Raw genomic sequence first — 17,490 nt, 5'->3', positions numbered from 1 at the left:
AGTAAAATGGGCAGCATTTAAAATGGCTGCACCCTACAATGAATGCAACAGCAGACCAAATTTAAATATGCTCAGATATTACTGTCTGCTGATTTACAGTCAGTAGTTGAGCACAGATGCAGAGGAAGGCAAGAAAAACACTTGTAGTATCGATGTACCTCCGAGTTAAACCAGAAACTACACGTTTTAAATGGTTTATAAATACAAACAAGGTTACACAGTTCTTATATAGAGATTTTCTAATGTAGTTGAGCACTCAACACCACTGTTTCCCCCCCTACAAGCCTCATTCATGCAACACATTCATAATTCCTTACATAAAACTGCTCCCTGAGATAACATGAGATGGCAGCTAAAGGATGCTTAACGGCAAGTTCAGCAACATTAATGTTGTTCTCTACCACCACCTTTATTTATCTTTGCTTCATTCCAGTGTTCCTGCTTCTGTACTCATGAAACATGTCCAATATATCGTGTTTTATTCATTTATTTATTTATTTTTTGATGATTTCTGATGTTTAATCTGTCCAATTCATTGAACTGTAACATCTTCAGGTTAGTATGCAGGTAGTTATAGGTAGTTGCTGCCAACAGTGGGTATATTTCCCGTGTTGTTCTGGCATCATCACAATAAAGTTGGCCCAGGATCAATATTACAACTGACCAATTGCAATTTAAGTAAAATATTTGTTATATTTCAAAAGTTAATAATCAAGTTATGTTTGCTGTTTGTCAAATTTAGGTTACTCATGTTGGTTTGCTTGTGATCATTTTCAATAGCTTTAGCTAACTTCATAGATGATGCTAACTAAATACTCAGACAACGTGATTGGTCAGTTCCGATGTTGGCCTAATGTTGCTCCTACACTGTCCGAGTAGAGGAATAGTTCCGGTCTACCACGAATTACTATCTTTGTTACTGTTGCGTGAACATTTTCATTGGCATAAGCTTGAATTTTTTATTTTTTTAAATTCCCACCACTTACTCCATTGAGTCCTGCACAACCAGCATCACTTCAGCATCCTGCTGCCGGTCTTTATTTAACTTCAATTTAATTTATCCAGTATTACTCCAAATCACAACAGTCGCTTTAAGGCGCTTTACATTGTTAGGTAAGGACCCTACAATAATAAAAAGAAAACAGAACCCTCATCCTATGACCCCCTATGAGCAAGCACTTTGGCGACTATAGGAAGCAAAAACTCCCTTCTAACAGGAAGAAACCTCCAACAGAACCAGGCTCAGGTAGAGTATGTGGTGAGCAGATGAAGCGTGAAAATAGACTATTAATAGCAAGAAAAACACAAGCTATTAGTAACTGTTTGCTTCAGTTATACTTGAAATTCTGCTTGGCAACAGCACATTCATTGGCCTGAGCTGCCCAATTATTTTGCTGAAACATACTTTTTCTTCCCCTTACCTGTCATCGGGCTACCGGTTATGACACACTTTGCAGTAAAATTACGCAAAATTGTAACTGACTAATAAAAACAATGGAAAACATAAAAATGTGACATCAACAATTGATTTGCAAAATCCACTGATGACTGTGCTGTTGTGAAAGAGGATGTGAGGAGTGAGGTGTGGATCAGACTGTGAAACCACACGCTCATTGTTAATGACTTGTCAGCCACAAGTCGTTTTATTCAACATGGACTTGAATGAGCATAGCGGATGTGACCTCCGTAAGCACTTTCCTGATGAGATAAAGGTCTCAGTCAGAGGTCATGTCCTAGAGACAATCTTTTTGCAACCGCCGGTATCGCACCGTGAATGTAGTGTGCTTTGAGCTGAATGGTGAGTTGTACATGAGCAATGACTGATCACTGTGTTTGAAAAACTAATGAAGTCCCACAAAAAAAAGTTTTAATCTCAGTGGAGACCTTATGTGAAGGATTGTAGTACATGTTACTGCAGTGGTTCTCAAAACCACTAATGGACGACGGGGGAAAAAATATAGAGTAAAACTAATCGAATTAAATCCTCAGTCACACAGGCTTAGCACCTGCAGGGGAATTTTTTTATTTATTTTAACTCTCCAACCAGCCAGAGGTGATTGCTAGTTGTCACTTTGGTTGCTAGCAGATTGCTAGCGTTGTCTGTCGTTTTCATGAAATATGCCAGTTTTAAGGATTTCAATAGTGATGTTTCTTGGGTAGTTTGGTGTTGTTTGCAGCTAAGTCGGCGTCTTGCATCCAAAGCCACCGTGTTGACCTAGGCAACGTGCTACCAACCAAAGCAATCTAAAGGAGGGTTTTGGTGCAGCAAAGTATACCTCTTTGCAACCAATTTCACTCAAGCAACTACTTATCAGGGAAAACACATTTTTCCCATAGTGACCAGACCAGTGCTTGCAAGATGATTGCAGACTGGTCTGTGTGCTTGTGTGAATTGCTGGACTGGGTGTGGTCCAAATGGAAAAATGTTATCTCATCTTATCAGAAATCACTGTTATGCTGGCACCATTTAAAAAATAAAAAAAAGCCTCCAAAGAATATTGTTTTCTATGTATTTTTTAAACTTCCAATTATTTTATTTAGCAAAAGTATTAATAAGCACAGCACAGAGTACCTGGGAGGCTAAAATAATGCCCCAAAAACCCAGACAGATGCAATTATTTTGGGATTAGCAGTTCTTTAAAGCCAAGTAAATTACTTTTCAGGGGGAAACCTACATGATGTCAGAAGTGAGGCATAATGAAAGGCCAATGTCTAATATATAAAGTGACACAGATCAGTCTGCGGACGTGTACAGAAAAGAAATTCTCTTGGTGATCTTAAAAATCCAATTCTGTGATCATTTTACATCAAGACTCACACAACTCGTCACGATCTTTACTACGAGATCGTTCGTCAGAAGCCGAACGTGGCCATCTTTAGTGTGCCAGACGAGCTGCGAGTGGTCAGCAGTGTTGATCTGAAGGGGAATGTACAGTCTATTGACCCCAATTCTGCGGGTCTGTGGTTTCTAATTTTACGGCCAGATTTCTCTCAGCTCTGACTGTAATGGATGGGACGACCGTGAGGGAGCAGGGACACCTGGCCGCTGAGCCCCAGTCAGCACCAGTGTCCTGACAGGCCTGATGAATGCAGGCTGATGAGTACACAGTCTTGTCTCTACTACAGCCGGAAGCCTCGCTCCACGGGGCTAAAGCAGGAGTGAATCTCCCTACTATTAGTGATTCTGTACATCACCCTTATTTTACACATTTAATAACCTCTCAACAAGATCGTAAGGGCTAAGCTAATCTAAAAAAACCATAATGCATTAACTAGTCTTTACATGCAAACACAAAACGTCTATTACTTCAGTGTTATGGCTCCATGATGGATTGGGGACAATGAAAAGGTGGGAAGACAGTAATATAAAGCTATATCAGAAAAATTCATTCGATTTTTTAAATATGCCACAGCAGAAATAAACACAGTACGACTCACTGACTGCAAGCTCTTCGTTAGGAACACAGAAATTAGAAACTAGTGTGGTGCTGCTATCACTGTAGGTGAGACGTCAACATCAAACGGGTTCCTTCTGACAGCGACAGCTCCAAGATAAATCAGCCTACAGTTCGGGAATACCTCTAAACCGCTTCCTGCTGCTCTGCAGTGACCTACTTAGCATGATTTGATTTATCAGAAATGTTGCAGGAATTTCCACAGCTTGAGCAATCAAACAGGATGGAGGTACCTGCTGATGTGATGTCTTTCTTAACTGAGGTCTTGAATTATTCTTACTTTTTTTTAGTGTGTCAGTTTGTCTCTGCTGCACTGGTGCTGTCAACGCAACAGCTAATTCTGGAGTATTGTGACTAACGCGCTGAACCTAAAATACTGCCAGTCAGGAAGAGGTTTCTAGCAAAACACCAAAAATTCAATTGCCTCACTCCCAAGTCTTCCTCATTTTTCAGAGGAACTTTAGATTGGCGCAATCAAACAATGCAACTCCAACAGGAAATGTTATGTAATGTGGACAAAACTGATCTTGGCAAAACAAGGAAGCGATGCTTCCCCATACTGACTGATATTGAAAGGAATGCGGTGCAGGGAGTGTCGGCGTTTGGGAGTGTTTGTGTACAAGAGCATGTTTTTTTTTTTTTTTTTATCCTACAGTACACAGCGTATTTGCAAACAAGCTTAACTACCCACCATTTCATAGCTGACTGTTATCTACTTATATCTGATGGATGAAGAATGACAACAATCCACAGAGCGGCTTGCTCTTTTAGAGGAATCATTCAACATTTTAAAGAATTTCCTCATTTTCTTATTCTTAGCAAGAGTTAGTGGAGATTTATGTCACTTTGGCGTTTGCACAATAAATATGAGTAAGCGGCGTGCTAGCTTAGCTTTCACAAAAAACAGGAAAAAAGGGGGAACCAACTATTCTGCCTCCGTCCAAAGTTAATCTACCAAAGCTCCCAAATTAGCGCTACGCAAAAACATTATTGCATAACAGCAACAGACTGAGAGCTAAGCTAACGGCTCGGAAGCAAAACGTTTACATTACCTAAACCAGGAGCGTGCAACATAAGGTCCGAGGCCAGAATTGGTCCAGCAAACACTCCAGTCTCACCCACTGGATAAGGGAGGATATAGATTTTTTTTATTTTTAACTGTATGTTCATAGGTTTTAAAGCTGTTCTCATGGAAAAGACCCCTCATCCCTACACCAAAATAATAAAGTGATAGACCACTAAATGATAGAAAGGTTCCTTTTTTCCACCATCTACTACTCAATTCAGAAAAGTTGCATTCAGCATTATGAAACTAGCAGGAAGCATCAGGCAGCAGTTAGGGCCAGCTTTTGGTGCAGCACTGGTGTCTAAATAGCTCTCCACCAACGCAGAGGGAAGGATTATGAGTATTTAACCATAGAAGAGGCAGAGTCGCTTTTGTGTGCAGCCCTTCTACAAGCCAACAACATTATCACCTCTGGGCATAGACGCAATCTGTAGGTCAAAGACCGACAATTTTAAAGGTTGGCGTGAAACGGAAAGGTAAAAACCACAACAGTTCACCACAAAGAAGTAGAAACTGCACTGGGTGTGACTTCCAGAGAACCACTGTCATTAATGATAACCACAACCGCCAAATGAACTTCATGCAGCGCTCCACTGCTATTTACTGCAAATGTGCAAGCTACCTGCAGCAAAAACAGTGATGAGACACAAACACACATAGTGTCATGAACTATTATGCAGCACTGTATGCAATAGTGTATGTAATCTGTGTAATGCATCTTATGCAACAACCAGCATATGCACTGCATGCATCAACAACAAAGGTGACTTGCATGCTTTTACCTGCCTCTGTTTTACACATTTGCTTTGTGCCATTACAGGATTTAATGATTGCTTAATTCAATAACAGAACATTTCACAGAAGCAAGTATCTTGGATTATGTCAGCTGGTGAAGAAGTTTGTCAAGCAAACCAACATTTCCGCTCGCATAATGTTGCTAGAGATAAACAAGATCTGGTTAGGTAGCCGGCTGTGACTTTAGTACAATGCATGAATTTGAAAGTGGTTGCATAGTTCTATTACCATCTATAAGATGAATATATTTACTACATAAGTAAATAAGTGACCTCTTTTACCTGGACAGAGGATTGTAGTACATGTTATGGCAGCGCTTCTCAAAACCATTACTGGATGTCCAGGGAAAAAAATATAAGTAAAGCCCTGGAGACTGACCCCTTAGCAACTGCAGGTTACTAGGGGGGGAGAAAATGCATTCCCTGACCAGCTGGTGAGGTAAAAAGCTGCACTGAAAACCTTGCTTTTGTTGCTATGAGATTGCCCATCTCTGCTGTAGTTTGCATGACACGTATCAACTTGCAGGGCTTTGCTACCGCTTGTCAGGTAGTTTAGTGGTGTTTGCAGCCAAGTTGGCGTCTGGTATGCAAAGCTACCATGGTGACCGAGGCAATGTGCTAGCAACCAAAGCAACCTCAGGGAGGGTTTTGGTGCAGGAAAGTAAACCGCTTTGCGAGTAATTTCACTCCAGAGACAGCAGCAATCAGTCACAGTCAGTCAGAGAACACAGATGTTTTCCCCCCTGCAGTGATCAGCGGTTGCCAGATGGTTGACAACTGGTCTCATACACATAGATCAACACCTTCAGCAACTGGACTGAGAGTGATCTATTGGAAAAATTACAAACTTAACACAAGAAGTAAGGATTCTGTCACCGTGACAAGCCTTCTTGGCAAAAATCCTATACCGTTGGATAGCCAGTTTATTTCCCTAGCTCCTTAGCAAGGTAGAGCCATTCGTGCATCACTAGCAGTAAAGCATAATGCTTTTTCTTTTCTTTTTTTTTTTTAAATCCTTAAAAACATTGCCACAGCACATTCAAGGACAGAGCCTGGTCAGCACTCTCTGTGGGGCTTTTTCAGTAAGTAACAAACACACAACACTAGCAGTCGGGATTACAAGTTCTACAGTTTTACTAATGTTTATGTTTACTAATGTTTATGTTAACCGCCGGCTGCTCCAACTTTCCACGTTCGAAGTCTGACGGGGTTCAGCTGAAAATTCCGGCTTTCAGGTTTTGAACTGAACATACCATTGAGGTTAGGGTTAGTCAATCAATATTGATGACTTAGACTACAGAGGGGGTGAATGAAGTATAACTGCTTAGTAAAATAAATACATAAGAGAGGAGAACATGGCCCAAAAAAGCAAAAATAGGTAAATAAATAAACGTGAGGATATTTAAGCAGAAAAAACAGGAGAAGCTCAGTAAATAAGCTCTAAATACAATAATACCAAGTTAAAAGCTCAGTATTGTACATTAAGTGGTTCACTAAGTAAAAAGCTTAATAAAATAAATACAGATCTCACTATTAAAATCTGTACTGCTGCATATAAACTGACATTTTGTGTACACGGGTCCTTATCAGACCTCATCATAATTAATGAAGAAAAAAAAGTTCTCATGAACAAAGAAAGGTTTGCTTGGGCTTTAATTTCAGATTTATCTTTGAATGCCAGCAAACCCATGGAGAGACCCAGCCGAGTTATTCTTCCTGCTTCCAAGCATGTTTTTTATGAAGTTAAATTATTTGATTATTCTTTTGCTTCCATCCTCGTCCCCCATCTAGCCTCTGGCTGAGCTAATTAATTTCTCCGCGCTCCACAGCTACTTCAATCACTCACGCCTCGTGTCCAATATATGTATCCTCAGTAACTGTGCATGCTGTTTACGTCCCATATGCTTTGGCCACCCTCCCACTCCGCTGATGTTGATCACAATGCACAGACATGAATAAAAGATTTTTTAAAATCTGTGTATGTTCGGATTTATGAGTGTGTGGGTTGAGACAGGGTTGAGTAATAATATCACTTATTGATGTAGCTTGCTCTGACTGCCCCGGAGGGCTTTTGTTTGTGTCAGTATGTGCGTGTGTGATGTCTCCTACCTCGTTGCCGTACATCATGAGGTGGTGGGTGGTGATAAGAGCTTTGAAGACCACCACCCAGCTGGAGTTGGCTGTGCGCTCAAACAGCGTGTCCGCCAGCTGGGGAATGTTCACGTTCATCTCATTGGTGCAGTGGATCAGATCTGGCCAGGACACAGAAAAACAACAAAATGAGAGAAGAAGAGAGGCTTACAGAAGAGAACAGAACAAAGAGCAGTGATGAGAAGCTTTTAAAGATAACCCTGACCGACACCAACGCCAAATTACTTTTCACACAGAGAGAAAAAAAAAAATGCAGACGCACACACAGCAAGGACCAACAAACACCGAGCACAAATTTCATCTGAATTCTTAAGCAAAAGAAGTCTGAAGGACAGGTGCTACCCACAGAACTATTTCTTGTCTTCTTTTACTCTTACTCTGCTGCACCTTTACCCTCTTTTCTGCTCTCTCTCTCAAGACATATTAGCAGAAGTTCATGTGTCATTCATTCACCCAACCTAGAGGAAAACTGAACCTTCGAGTGTATGACTGTCAAAATATAATTAAAAAAAAAACCTGGCAAATCTCAGAAATAATCTCAAAATAGGTCTTTTACAGTATATACTGTTACATCACTGCTTTAACTTTCCACCAAAGTCTGGCATTAGATTTTTATAATGAGGCAATTTTCCGTTAGAGTTTAATCTTAATTAAATGTTAACTTTCAGCAAACACTCCAGTAATGTGAACATTGTTCATGGAGGTGTGGGATTATCTTTGCAGGTTAAGTCTGGTTTAAAACATGTGGTCAGTGCAATACTGATATGATCAGGGTTCAACATAACAAACATATGTTGGGCAAGTTGACCAACCAGCTGCTGTTTTTTTCTTAAAAAACAAACAATATTTAAACACAGATTGGTTCACCTTTAACGGGTACTGGGTGAAATGAACCATCACGAATTAGTGCATTTTTCTTACACCACAGGGTAGTAGTAAGGGTAGTAATATACTACAGTATTTCACATTAAAAAAAAAAACCCCAGCATGTTCAGAAAGTTTAAGTGTCAAGAAAAGTGATCTTTTTAGCTGTTTTCATCCACCACACAGACACAGACACAGCACAAGGAAATGAAGAAGCAGCTAAAATGAAAGCTGTCTGTGTACAGGTTAACTTCTTAGGTCTCAATTTGGCATATCTCTCATAACCTTTGCTGCAAGCTGCTGGCAGGCGTGATGTCTCTTTCTAGCAGCAAGACATGCGGCGGGTGAGGGGCACAGCATTCACTCTTCCTTTAGCTACACATTTCTTTCTGAAAGCCCTCCCAAGAAAATGATGGTATATTTTAGAGATTAAGTTAGTTTATTATATAAAGTAATTCAAAAGGGTTTTTTGGGCCAGTGAAAGTCTGATCTACTGGCCCAGTGAGGAAAAACAAATTCTATGTTGAACAGCTAAGAGGCAGGAGACTATAAGATTGCCTTAAAGGACCCAGGAAAAAACAGGAGTGCTGGCAGGTATGACTAAATTAGCAAAATCCAAACTGTACAGGGATGATTAGGGATGGTTGTGATTTGTGAATATTTAAATAGCTGTTAAATTAATAACTCAAGTTTCAGCGACTGTTACATACATATTTGTACTTGATTTTTGGAAGGTGATAATAATACGTCTATTAAAACTACAAAAACAGAAGAAAGGCTTTCTATGTAACAGGTGTCTGACCTGTGAGGCATGTGTGCCATGAGGAAACTAGATGCTTTTATATAAACAGGAGAAACACCCACACTGATTTAAAAAGCCCTTCAAAAAATAAAATCAAACAAACAAATGAGTCCCAGAGCAAGCTCTGCCAGGGAAAGCGACCACATCAAATGTAGTTTATGTTAATTTATGCCGTTTTAATTTACATTGTTGCCATCCGGAAGTGATTTCTTGTTGTGCACCTCTTAATTTTTGTAACCTCGCATGCTCAGTGTGCACGGACGGGTTGAAGACATGCGTGTATGATTGTGTTGGTCTTTACCAACATTTCAATGATACCTCAGTACAGGTGCTGAGCGTGCCGTTTCTTAAATTTGCAAATTCTGTAACATATTGTATTATTTAATTAGTTTAGTCTGTTACTGTTACTGTCTTGGAGCAACTGTAACCCACGTAATTTTCCTTAGGGATTAATAAAGTATTCTGATTCTGATTAAAAGAGGCAAAAGCCTACGCAACCACTAATGTGTTGAACATAAACTAGTTTATAATTTTTATAGACACACAAAAAGAATTACTCCAGGAAGAGAAGAGCACCAACTTTTTCCTGTTTGGCTGCTTCAAACCCTCAAATATGCACATTTTTTACCACTTTAGAGAAAACAGGAAACTGACAGACGCCCAAGATTTATTTTTTTGTAAACAAAGAATAAACAAAAAGTGCTTATTGAGCTAGGGATGTTTCCCCCATTGCATAAAATCCTCTTTAGCTTTTACTTCATCCCAAAAGATGCCTAATATGATCTGACCAGAACCTAACAGCTTGGCCCCACCTTGCTGTTCCTACCACTTTAAATGGAGATCGATTTGAAGGTCTCCTAGCTTATTACACAGATTCAGTGACTCCGCTCGCCGCGTGCAACGCCCTCAGCGAGCCTCTCGAGCACAAACATCAATACAGACACACACGGTTAAATTGATCATTCACACCAGATATCAGGGTGTTTTCTGTTTCATTTCTCTGGCGTCCTCAACCGCTTTCATTCCTTCGCCTCTCTCTCGCCATCCTTTATTCTTCACCGCAGGACGTTATGAGCTGCCGGCTCGCACACCTGGTAACTACGGAAACAGCTTCTCATTAAACTACTCGAGGACTGTAGCGGGAGAGACTCCCAACGGGGAACTTCATCACCATAATCAGGTGTGCATGCGCACGTGCACGAGTGCGTGCCTTCATTCAATAAAGAATCATACCTTCACTCACTTAACGCATCATCTCCCTCAAGTACTCACACACACACACTTACAGTAACAATCCACAGCAGACTCCCAGTCCCGTATCATTCATTCACTCAACATGCTACCTCTCCCACTCACCCCCAACACACACACACACACACACACACACACACACACACACACACACACGCACACACACACACACACACACACACAGCGCAGTGTGCTATGCGGTCAATACAAATAAGAGTAGAATAATGTAACACAGCACAGCTGCATTTAGCCAAACAGAACACCATTTAGTGGCTAACAGAGTGCAGCTGGACTGAAAACGCTCTCACAGCCAGTCCCACCTTGCCTTTCTGTCTCTCTGCAGCCCCCCACCCCACTTCCCACTGCACCGCTGCATGACATTATGGCTGGAAACAATATCTCTGAACTGGCAGCGGGCACCGAAAGCGACTGGTGTCTTTGTTAACGAATTAGTCTCCTTGCTGCTCTGTCTTTTTTCATTATTGCTGCTGCTACCTTGTGTTTCTCTCTTTTTTTTCCCCCATCTGTCCATCTCGCCTTCTTTTTTAGCAGAGCTCATGTTTTTTCATTAGGTCTGGAGTGGTGTGAGAGAAACGGAGAGAACTAAGAGAAGGACTGATTAGGTCTGTGGGGACGCTTGTGCATGAGTGTGTACGTGTGCGAGTGATAATTTAAAAGAGGGTACATGTGCTGACTTAATCAGCCAGACTGGAAAGCATCAGATGCCACTGATCCCAGACCGGCGAGAGAAAGAGAGAAAAGGGACGGCGAGGCAATTGAGACAAACATATGGCTGAGAAATAAAGATTAAAAAAAAAGAGAGGAAGACGAGGTAAAGAGAAGGAGATACGAGCAGATGTGACGAGAGATCGAGAGTCCTACAGAGAGGTATAAAGAGGAAACGGATGAAAGGTGAGGAAGAATAGGGGGACGAGAAGAAGAGATCGATAAATGAGATCAGATTATGAGACGCGAGACATGAGCGTCTCTTCATCCAGACAATTTAGAAGAATCCACACACAGCTCAACAAGCCCGCGCGCCTCGCTTTATCTCTGCAGCAGAAACGCGGCTGGGGATGCAATTTTTTCTTCTCCCCCGCAAGCACACCCCGGAGCAATTATTCTGACCACAAATGGAAAAATACATAAGTTTGAGTCCGACATCCCTCAACGGCAAGGCTCAGACCAACATGTCAGCGTCCTACAAGCAATTACCTGCACAACAGTTTCATAACAAACGTGGCCTGGCTAATTGGCGCCCACACATTACAAGATGAGGACAGGGGACTGAAGCAGTCTGTGTACGAGATCGCATTATACAATGTCAGAAGTCTCATTACAAGTGTACTTTAAAAGCTGAGTCTGTAGAGACTGAAGTGGCCAGTTCTGTGCTAGGTTAGCCAAGTATTGGTTATTCATTATGCTGAGTACTTCAGCGTTCCTTACTCATTTAGACTCATCACAAACGGCATGGAAGATTGACGTAGCCACCCTAAAGTCACCTACTTGCTTAAAAAATGGCCTTTTGGTTGCCATGACATTAGTTCTGTATTGGTTTTTTTGTTTGTTTGTTTTTTTTGAATGGGAGGCTAAAGATCTGCTTTTATCTGACACTAGAGACAAGAAACTGACTTAAGCCACTTTCACTCATCGTGCATCACTCAGAAACCAACCGTTAGTTACTAGCAGAAATGTCACAGTCCTGTTGCCTAATATAACTATTATCAGGCCATATTTTAATCAACCGTATCATGGGCACTGATCACTATCATTGTGTGCCTTTTGTACCATCTTCCTCCCCTCATCCCAAACTGGTCACAGCAGATGGCTGTCTGGTTCTGCTGAAGGTTTCTTAATGTTAAAAGGGAGTTTCTGGTTCCTGCTGTTACCTCGTTCTTGCTCATAGGGGGTTGTGTGATTGTCTTCTCTAGATTATTGTAGGATTTTTACCTTAAAATGTCGAGCACGTTGAGGTGGCTGTTGTTGTGATTTGGCGCTATATAAATACAATTAAATTGAAAATTGAATCATTCACTTCAAAGTTAAGAAAAGTTTATTTCATCGCAGACTTTGAGGTCTCTCGTCACTGTGATGCATCTATGATTACACTCCACAAATCTGAAAGGCAAGCAAAGAGGCTTTGGTTTTAGGCAGGGGTGGGCAACTCCAGGCCTCGAGGGCCGGCGTCCTGCAGGTTTTAGATGTGTCCTTGATCCAACACAGCTGATTTAAATGGCTAAATGACCTCCTCAACATGTCTTGAAGTTCTCCAGAGGCCTGGTAATGAACTAATCATCTGATTCAGGTATGTTGACCCAGGGTGAGATCTAAAACCTGCAGGGCACCGACACTTGAAGCCTGGAGTTCAATACCCCAGGTCTTAGGTCGTTACCATTGGGTAACAGAGTGGTCTCTTGAATCTTTCAAATTTTTTTTAATTGTTTGTATCAAAAACATAAAAATAAAGCTTTAATCTTTTACTTAAATCATTTAGTCTTATATTTTAGTATAGAGGCCGAGTTTGACGCATACTTGACCTCTGTTTGCCTACAACTCACATCCCAACAGGCGTGTTTAGCTCCTCAAGAGTCAGACCAGAAACATCAGTGATGTAGTAGCTCAAGATCTGTCACAATCCACAGGTTATTTCTCATAAAATGGCAAATGTGTCCTTGACCTTGGTCACAGTTTGGGTGAAGGCTCATTAGGAGATCACCATTTATAACTGATTAAATTCTGGCACGAGCTCGTCAGTCCTTAAGCAGGTTAAGCAAAACATCACAAGAACTGGGATTTTTTTTAAGTTTCACTAAGGCTTAAAATAGAGCTTTGCTCATCAAAAGGCCAAAACAGTTATCTGCCTTAAGTACATGGATATGAATCATACTAGTAAGCCCCCAAAGGCTCCTTCTGAACCTTTCAAGCAAGCTATAATATCTCTCAAATAATTCTGTAAAAAAAAATAATCCCCAAAAAGACGCAAACAGCCCAAACACAGTGAAAAGGTCCACTTGAGCAGTGGTGAGGACTGTGAGGACACCTGTCAGTCAACGCGGCCACGCCCCTAACTACAATAATAAATTATTACCCTGCTTTGCGTTAATATAAAAAGGGGAACTTAATCATAAGGCATTTTTTGTACCAGGCTGTAAACATGCTTTTCAGTGCTGTAAAAGTTACCATTTTATTACATTAATGGAGAAGGCAGTCATCTGTTGCAGCCCTAATTAACTGACAGGAAGAGGAAGCGACTCTCAGCTCCAAACAATTTGTGCAAGGAAGAAAGTCCCAGCCTATTTTTGAAGCTGACATACAGAAAAAGAAGGAAGACCTCTGTGATAACCTAACAGTAGCTGCACCTCAGGCACAAAGTAATAAACATAAATAAATAAATATATATATATTTTTTTATCTGACTAAAACTATCTTCATTCTGATAATACAGGATTATAAGCAAAAAATTAAAAAAAGACAGACTCATTTTAAGTTGTCGTCTGATACGCTGCCATCCCCAGAGGACTTTTGTAGCTTTATACTAATTAGTGTGACTAACAAACTCGCACATTTACACATGTGGGAGGAATGAGTGCTAAGTAGATGTGATCTCATCACCAACAGTGACCTTCTGTGTTCCTCCCTGATCTCACTGAGATCCATTGTTGCCAGTTGCCTGTTGACCTCTGAAGCCTTTGATTAAACCACACCCGACCAGAGACTTCCTGGTACCGAGGGACCGGCGCGAGGAGCCGGAGGAGCCAGGCTCGACATCTGATAAGGGATGGAGCGTGCTTGTGAGCGATAAACCAACAGAAAGTTATCAATATTCTGTGAGGCACTTGTGTTACATTTTTTTTTTCCAGTGAACAGCTTCTTCTGCCTATGTGAGTGTTAAATCAAGCAGGAGGTAGAAGAAGGGCAGGGGAGGGGGAGGAGATAAAGTCTACATCTGGCCCAGCTGGCTACCTTCTCTATTCACTCTCCTCTCATCACTTCATCCACCTTTAAGTCCCCACACCATCCAGCTGCTGCACATGGGGGACAGGCACGCACACAGGCACACAAACTCACATTTCATCTCCCCCTTCATATTGTCTGATCTGCACACAAACTATTACAACAGGTTCACTAATTAACCGCCCGTGCCTGCCTCTCCGGGTGTCACTTTAAGCCTCCTCTTTCACTCCCTCTGCTCTTCATCTTCTTTATTTAATCTATTGCAGCCGCTCCGGGACCAGCTGCCGCTCTATAAGATGACACAATGGTGGCAGAAAATGGCTAAAGAATCCCAATAATCGACAAGCATCAACTTCAGCCGCTTCTGCAGTTCAAACCACAAAAAAGTCATTATTACTATTGATAGAAACTACCATTGCTATTGATTGTATAGTGGATCTTGTCCCAAAGGGAAAGCACACCCTCTCAGATTTTTATGTTGCGCTAATGCTTTTTTGCGAGATAAAAATAAAGCAAAAGAAAGGTGGGGAGGAGCAGGTTTAGCAATATTTTGCTCCGTTTAGGATTTAAATCCGCAATTCGGCCACAAAATACCACAACTCAATCACGCAACTTAGAGATTCAGACCTCGAGGGCCCAGTTTGAAGCTGCATCAACAGCTAGATTTTTTCCCAACTATTAACAAGTCATAAGAGTCTTTTTAATGTTAATTTTAACCATTTACTTTACACCCAGTATTGTTGTTTTACGAGGTTCTTTTATTCCCCAAATACAAGGAATATCAGAAAGTGCTTTAATTCCACAGTAGCTCACAAGTAAGTTCACAGTTTTGCATGGTTGCCAGACATGCTCACAAGAACATGGGACAAACTTGACTATGATATAGACATAAGCGGTGAGGACACAGTGAGCACTTGTGAGCAGTGTAAGTTCTGTATGTATATTCATCCAGGTATTTTAAAATTCACATTCAGAGTCCTGACAGAACCTCATCTCATCGATTTGAAAATTTGATGAAATTCAGAAACTGACGTTGGCAATTTAGCTGCAAAATGACAAGTACTCAGCAACGTTGCCTCATATAGTAATATAACTAAAATACAACCAGCAGGCAATGAGCTGCGTCGAGTTTACTAAGCCAAAGATGCAGACTGATCGCTGCTGTCTGGGTTTATAAATTTGACGGCAGGGGTTTTTGCAAAGCTTCACCAATCTGTCACAGTTCATCTGTGATTTTTTGGAGATAGGTCACCTGGTGGGATGCAACCTATGCCTTCCAACCAAAACCAATCACACCTCTGGGCAATCAGTTTGTTGCCGCAACTACTCGCAATTGGTTGAAGAATGTGAAAATATTTGTTGTAATCATCAACTTTTCCCTAGTTGGACACAAAGTCCTTGAGTGAGTCAGAGTCGTGTCAGCGGGGGTTCCGAATTCAGTCACATGGGTCTCGTAGGCTTCAAATAACTCCCGCAAGTGCTTAGCGAGCAGTTGAAACACGTACTGATAACATCTGACTTGTTTTTTTTACCTTCTTACCTTTTAAAAATGCATCTCAAACAACAGCTCTCGTTGTAAGAAGGTTGGTGCTCCAGTTTTAGTGTACCTGATCTGTAACGTGTTATTTGTACAACAAGTTACACATTTAAAAAAAAAAAAAAAAGACTAGTTTAAAAATTATCAAAATTATATTGTTTCTGCATAAATAACTAAATCCTGAGAGTGGTGCTGGTATGTTACCATCACTAGCACAGCATGAGAACCCCAGGATGATATCTGGTATTTTGCCATTTCCTGGCCTTTTTAAAGCAAATGCGTCAAACACATTCTACATCCAGCTTCTCGACCCTGTTCTGACATTTTATACGCTTCTGTCGGACACGATGGGACATCAGCGCCTTGCTCTGTATGCCTGACACACTCGGTCTCTCCACATTCAAGTCCCTTCAGAGACCCCAGAGGGCAGGTCAGGTTCACATAGCTGGAATTCCTGAGGAGGATCTATCTGGACAAATCCACAGAGGAGATTTTAAGCGTTTGGCTCCGATTCTTATGAAGAAAAGGCGAGTAAGTTCACACATAGCTGTATTAAATTACTTAGATGTAGGGATGGGTATCGTTTAGGTTTTATCCGATACCGGTGCCAAACCGGTACTTTTGAAACGGTGCCGGTGCTTAAACGGTGCTCAAACCGATGCTCAAACCGGTGCTTAAAGAATGGAGAACACAAAATTGTTCCAAAAACCTCTCATGTTCAGCTGTTTTTTTGTAAAAAGATAACAATGTTAGCCTTTTCTGCAGCTATAGGGCATATATGGTATCACTCTTGACTGGAAGCAGTGCTTAAACAATGGAAAAAAAACACAAACTTTGTCCAAAAACCTCTCATGTTTAACTGTTTTCCACTTTTTCTTTGGTCATTTTAGCCTTTTTGGCCAGGGTGAAGGGAGTATCTGCCATCAAACAAGAAGACAGCCGCATGTAACTACGACGGTGTTTGCTAGTTCACCTTACATGCATTAATGTAATAATGTGGTTAGCCTACTCAACGTTAATTACACACGAACAACATGAAGCTACTCACGCAGAGGAGAACGGCTGCTGCTGCTGCCATCATCATCCTCATCATTTCTGCTACACTGACAGGGCTAGGGGCCAGGACTCTAGTCGTCGGGTTTTTGGGGGATGTTGCTAACTCCGGGTCCGATAACAGGCACCACACCCGCAGTAGATGTCCACGGTGTGAGGTCTCGCAGCAAGCTATCAAATATGGTGCATTTCTCGGCTTTAAAAAAAAAAACAAAACGCTATGCATCGCCAGGTGTTTCATCAGATTTGAGGTGTTACCTCCTTTGACAGTATCACAGTATCAGCTTAAAGCACTTGTTGCAGGCTGCTGAGTTTACATCTTTTGCTGTGAAGTACAGCCAGACTTTTGACCGCTTTGCCTTGGGCATTTTTAATCTGTAGCTCTGCTCTAAAAGAATGTACGTACCTGGCCCTGCCTACTATCCTCGGAAACGTAAAATGATTGGCTAGAATTGGCTCAGGAAAAAGAAAGCACCGAAATGTGCGCTGCTTTTCGGTCTGGTTACTACCATTTATGTCAGAACCACACCGGTACCCATCCCTACTTAGATGGGACACATGAC

At 41.3% G+C, this 17,490-nt stretch overlaps 1 protein-coding gene across 3 annotated transcripts in view; it reads right to left on the bottom strand.

Annotated features, from left to right (window-relative positions):
- The window catches only part of si:ch211-200p22.4 (phosphatidylinositol-binding clathrin assembly protein), a 107,336-nt gene that overhangs the window by 70,919 nt on the left and 18,927 nt on the right, over nt 1-17,490 (bottom strand). For all 3 annotated transcript variants that reach the window (XM_031726944.2, XM_031726943.2, XM_031726942.2), the window contains one exon: nt 7,425-7,567. In XM_031726944.2, the coding sequence (XP_031582804.1) occupies nt 7,425-7,567 (143 nt within the window). The remainder of the gene's footprint in view (nt 1-7,424; nt 7,568-17,490) is intronic.

This window comes from Oreochromis aureus, linkage group 3, assembly GCF_013358895.1.
Source record: "Oreochromis aureus strain Israel breed Guangdong linkage group 3, ZZ_aureus, whole genome shotgun sequence".
Classification (NCBI taxonomy): domain Eukaryota; kingdom Metazoa; phylum Chordata; class Actinopteri; order Cichliformes; family Cichlidae; genus Oreochromis; species Oreochromis aureus.
This window is presented reverse-complemented; position numbering and strand designations above follow the sequence as displayed.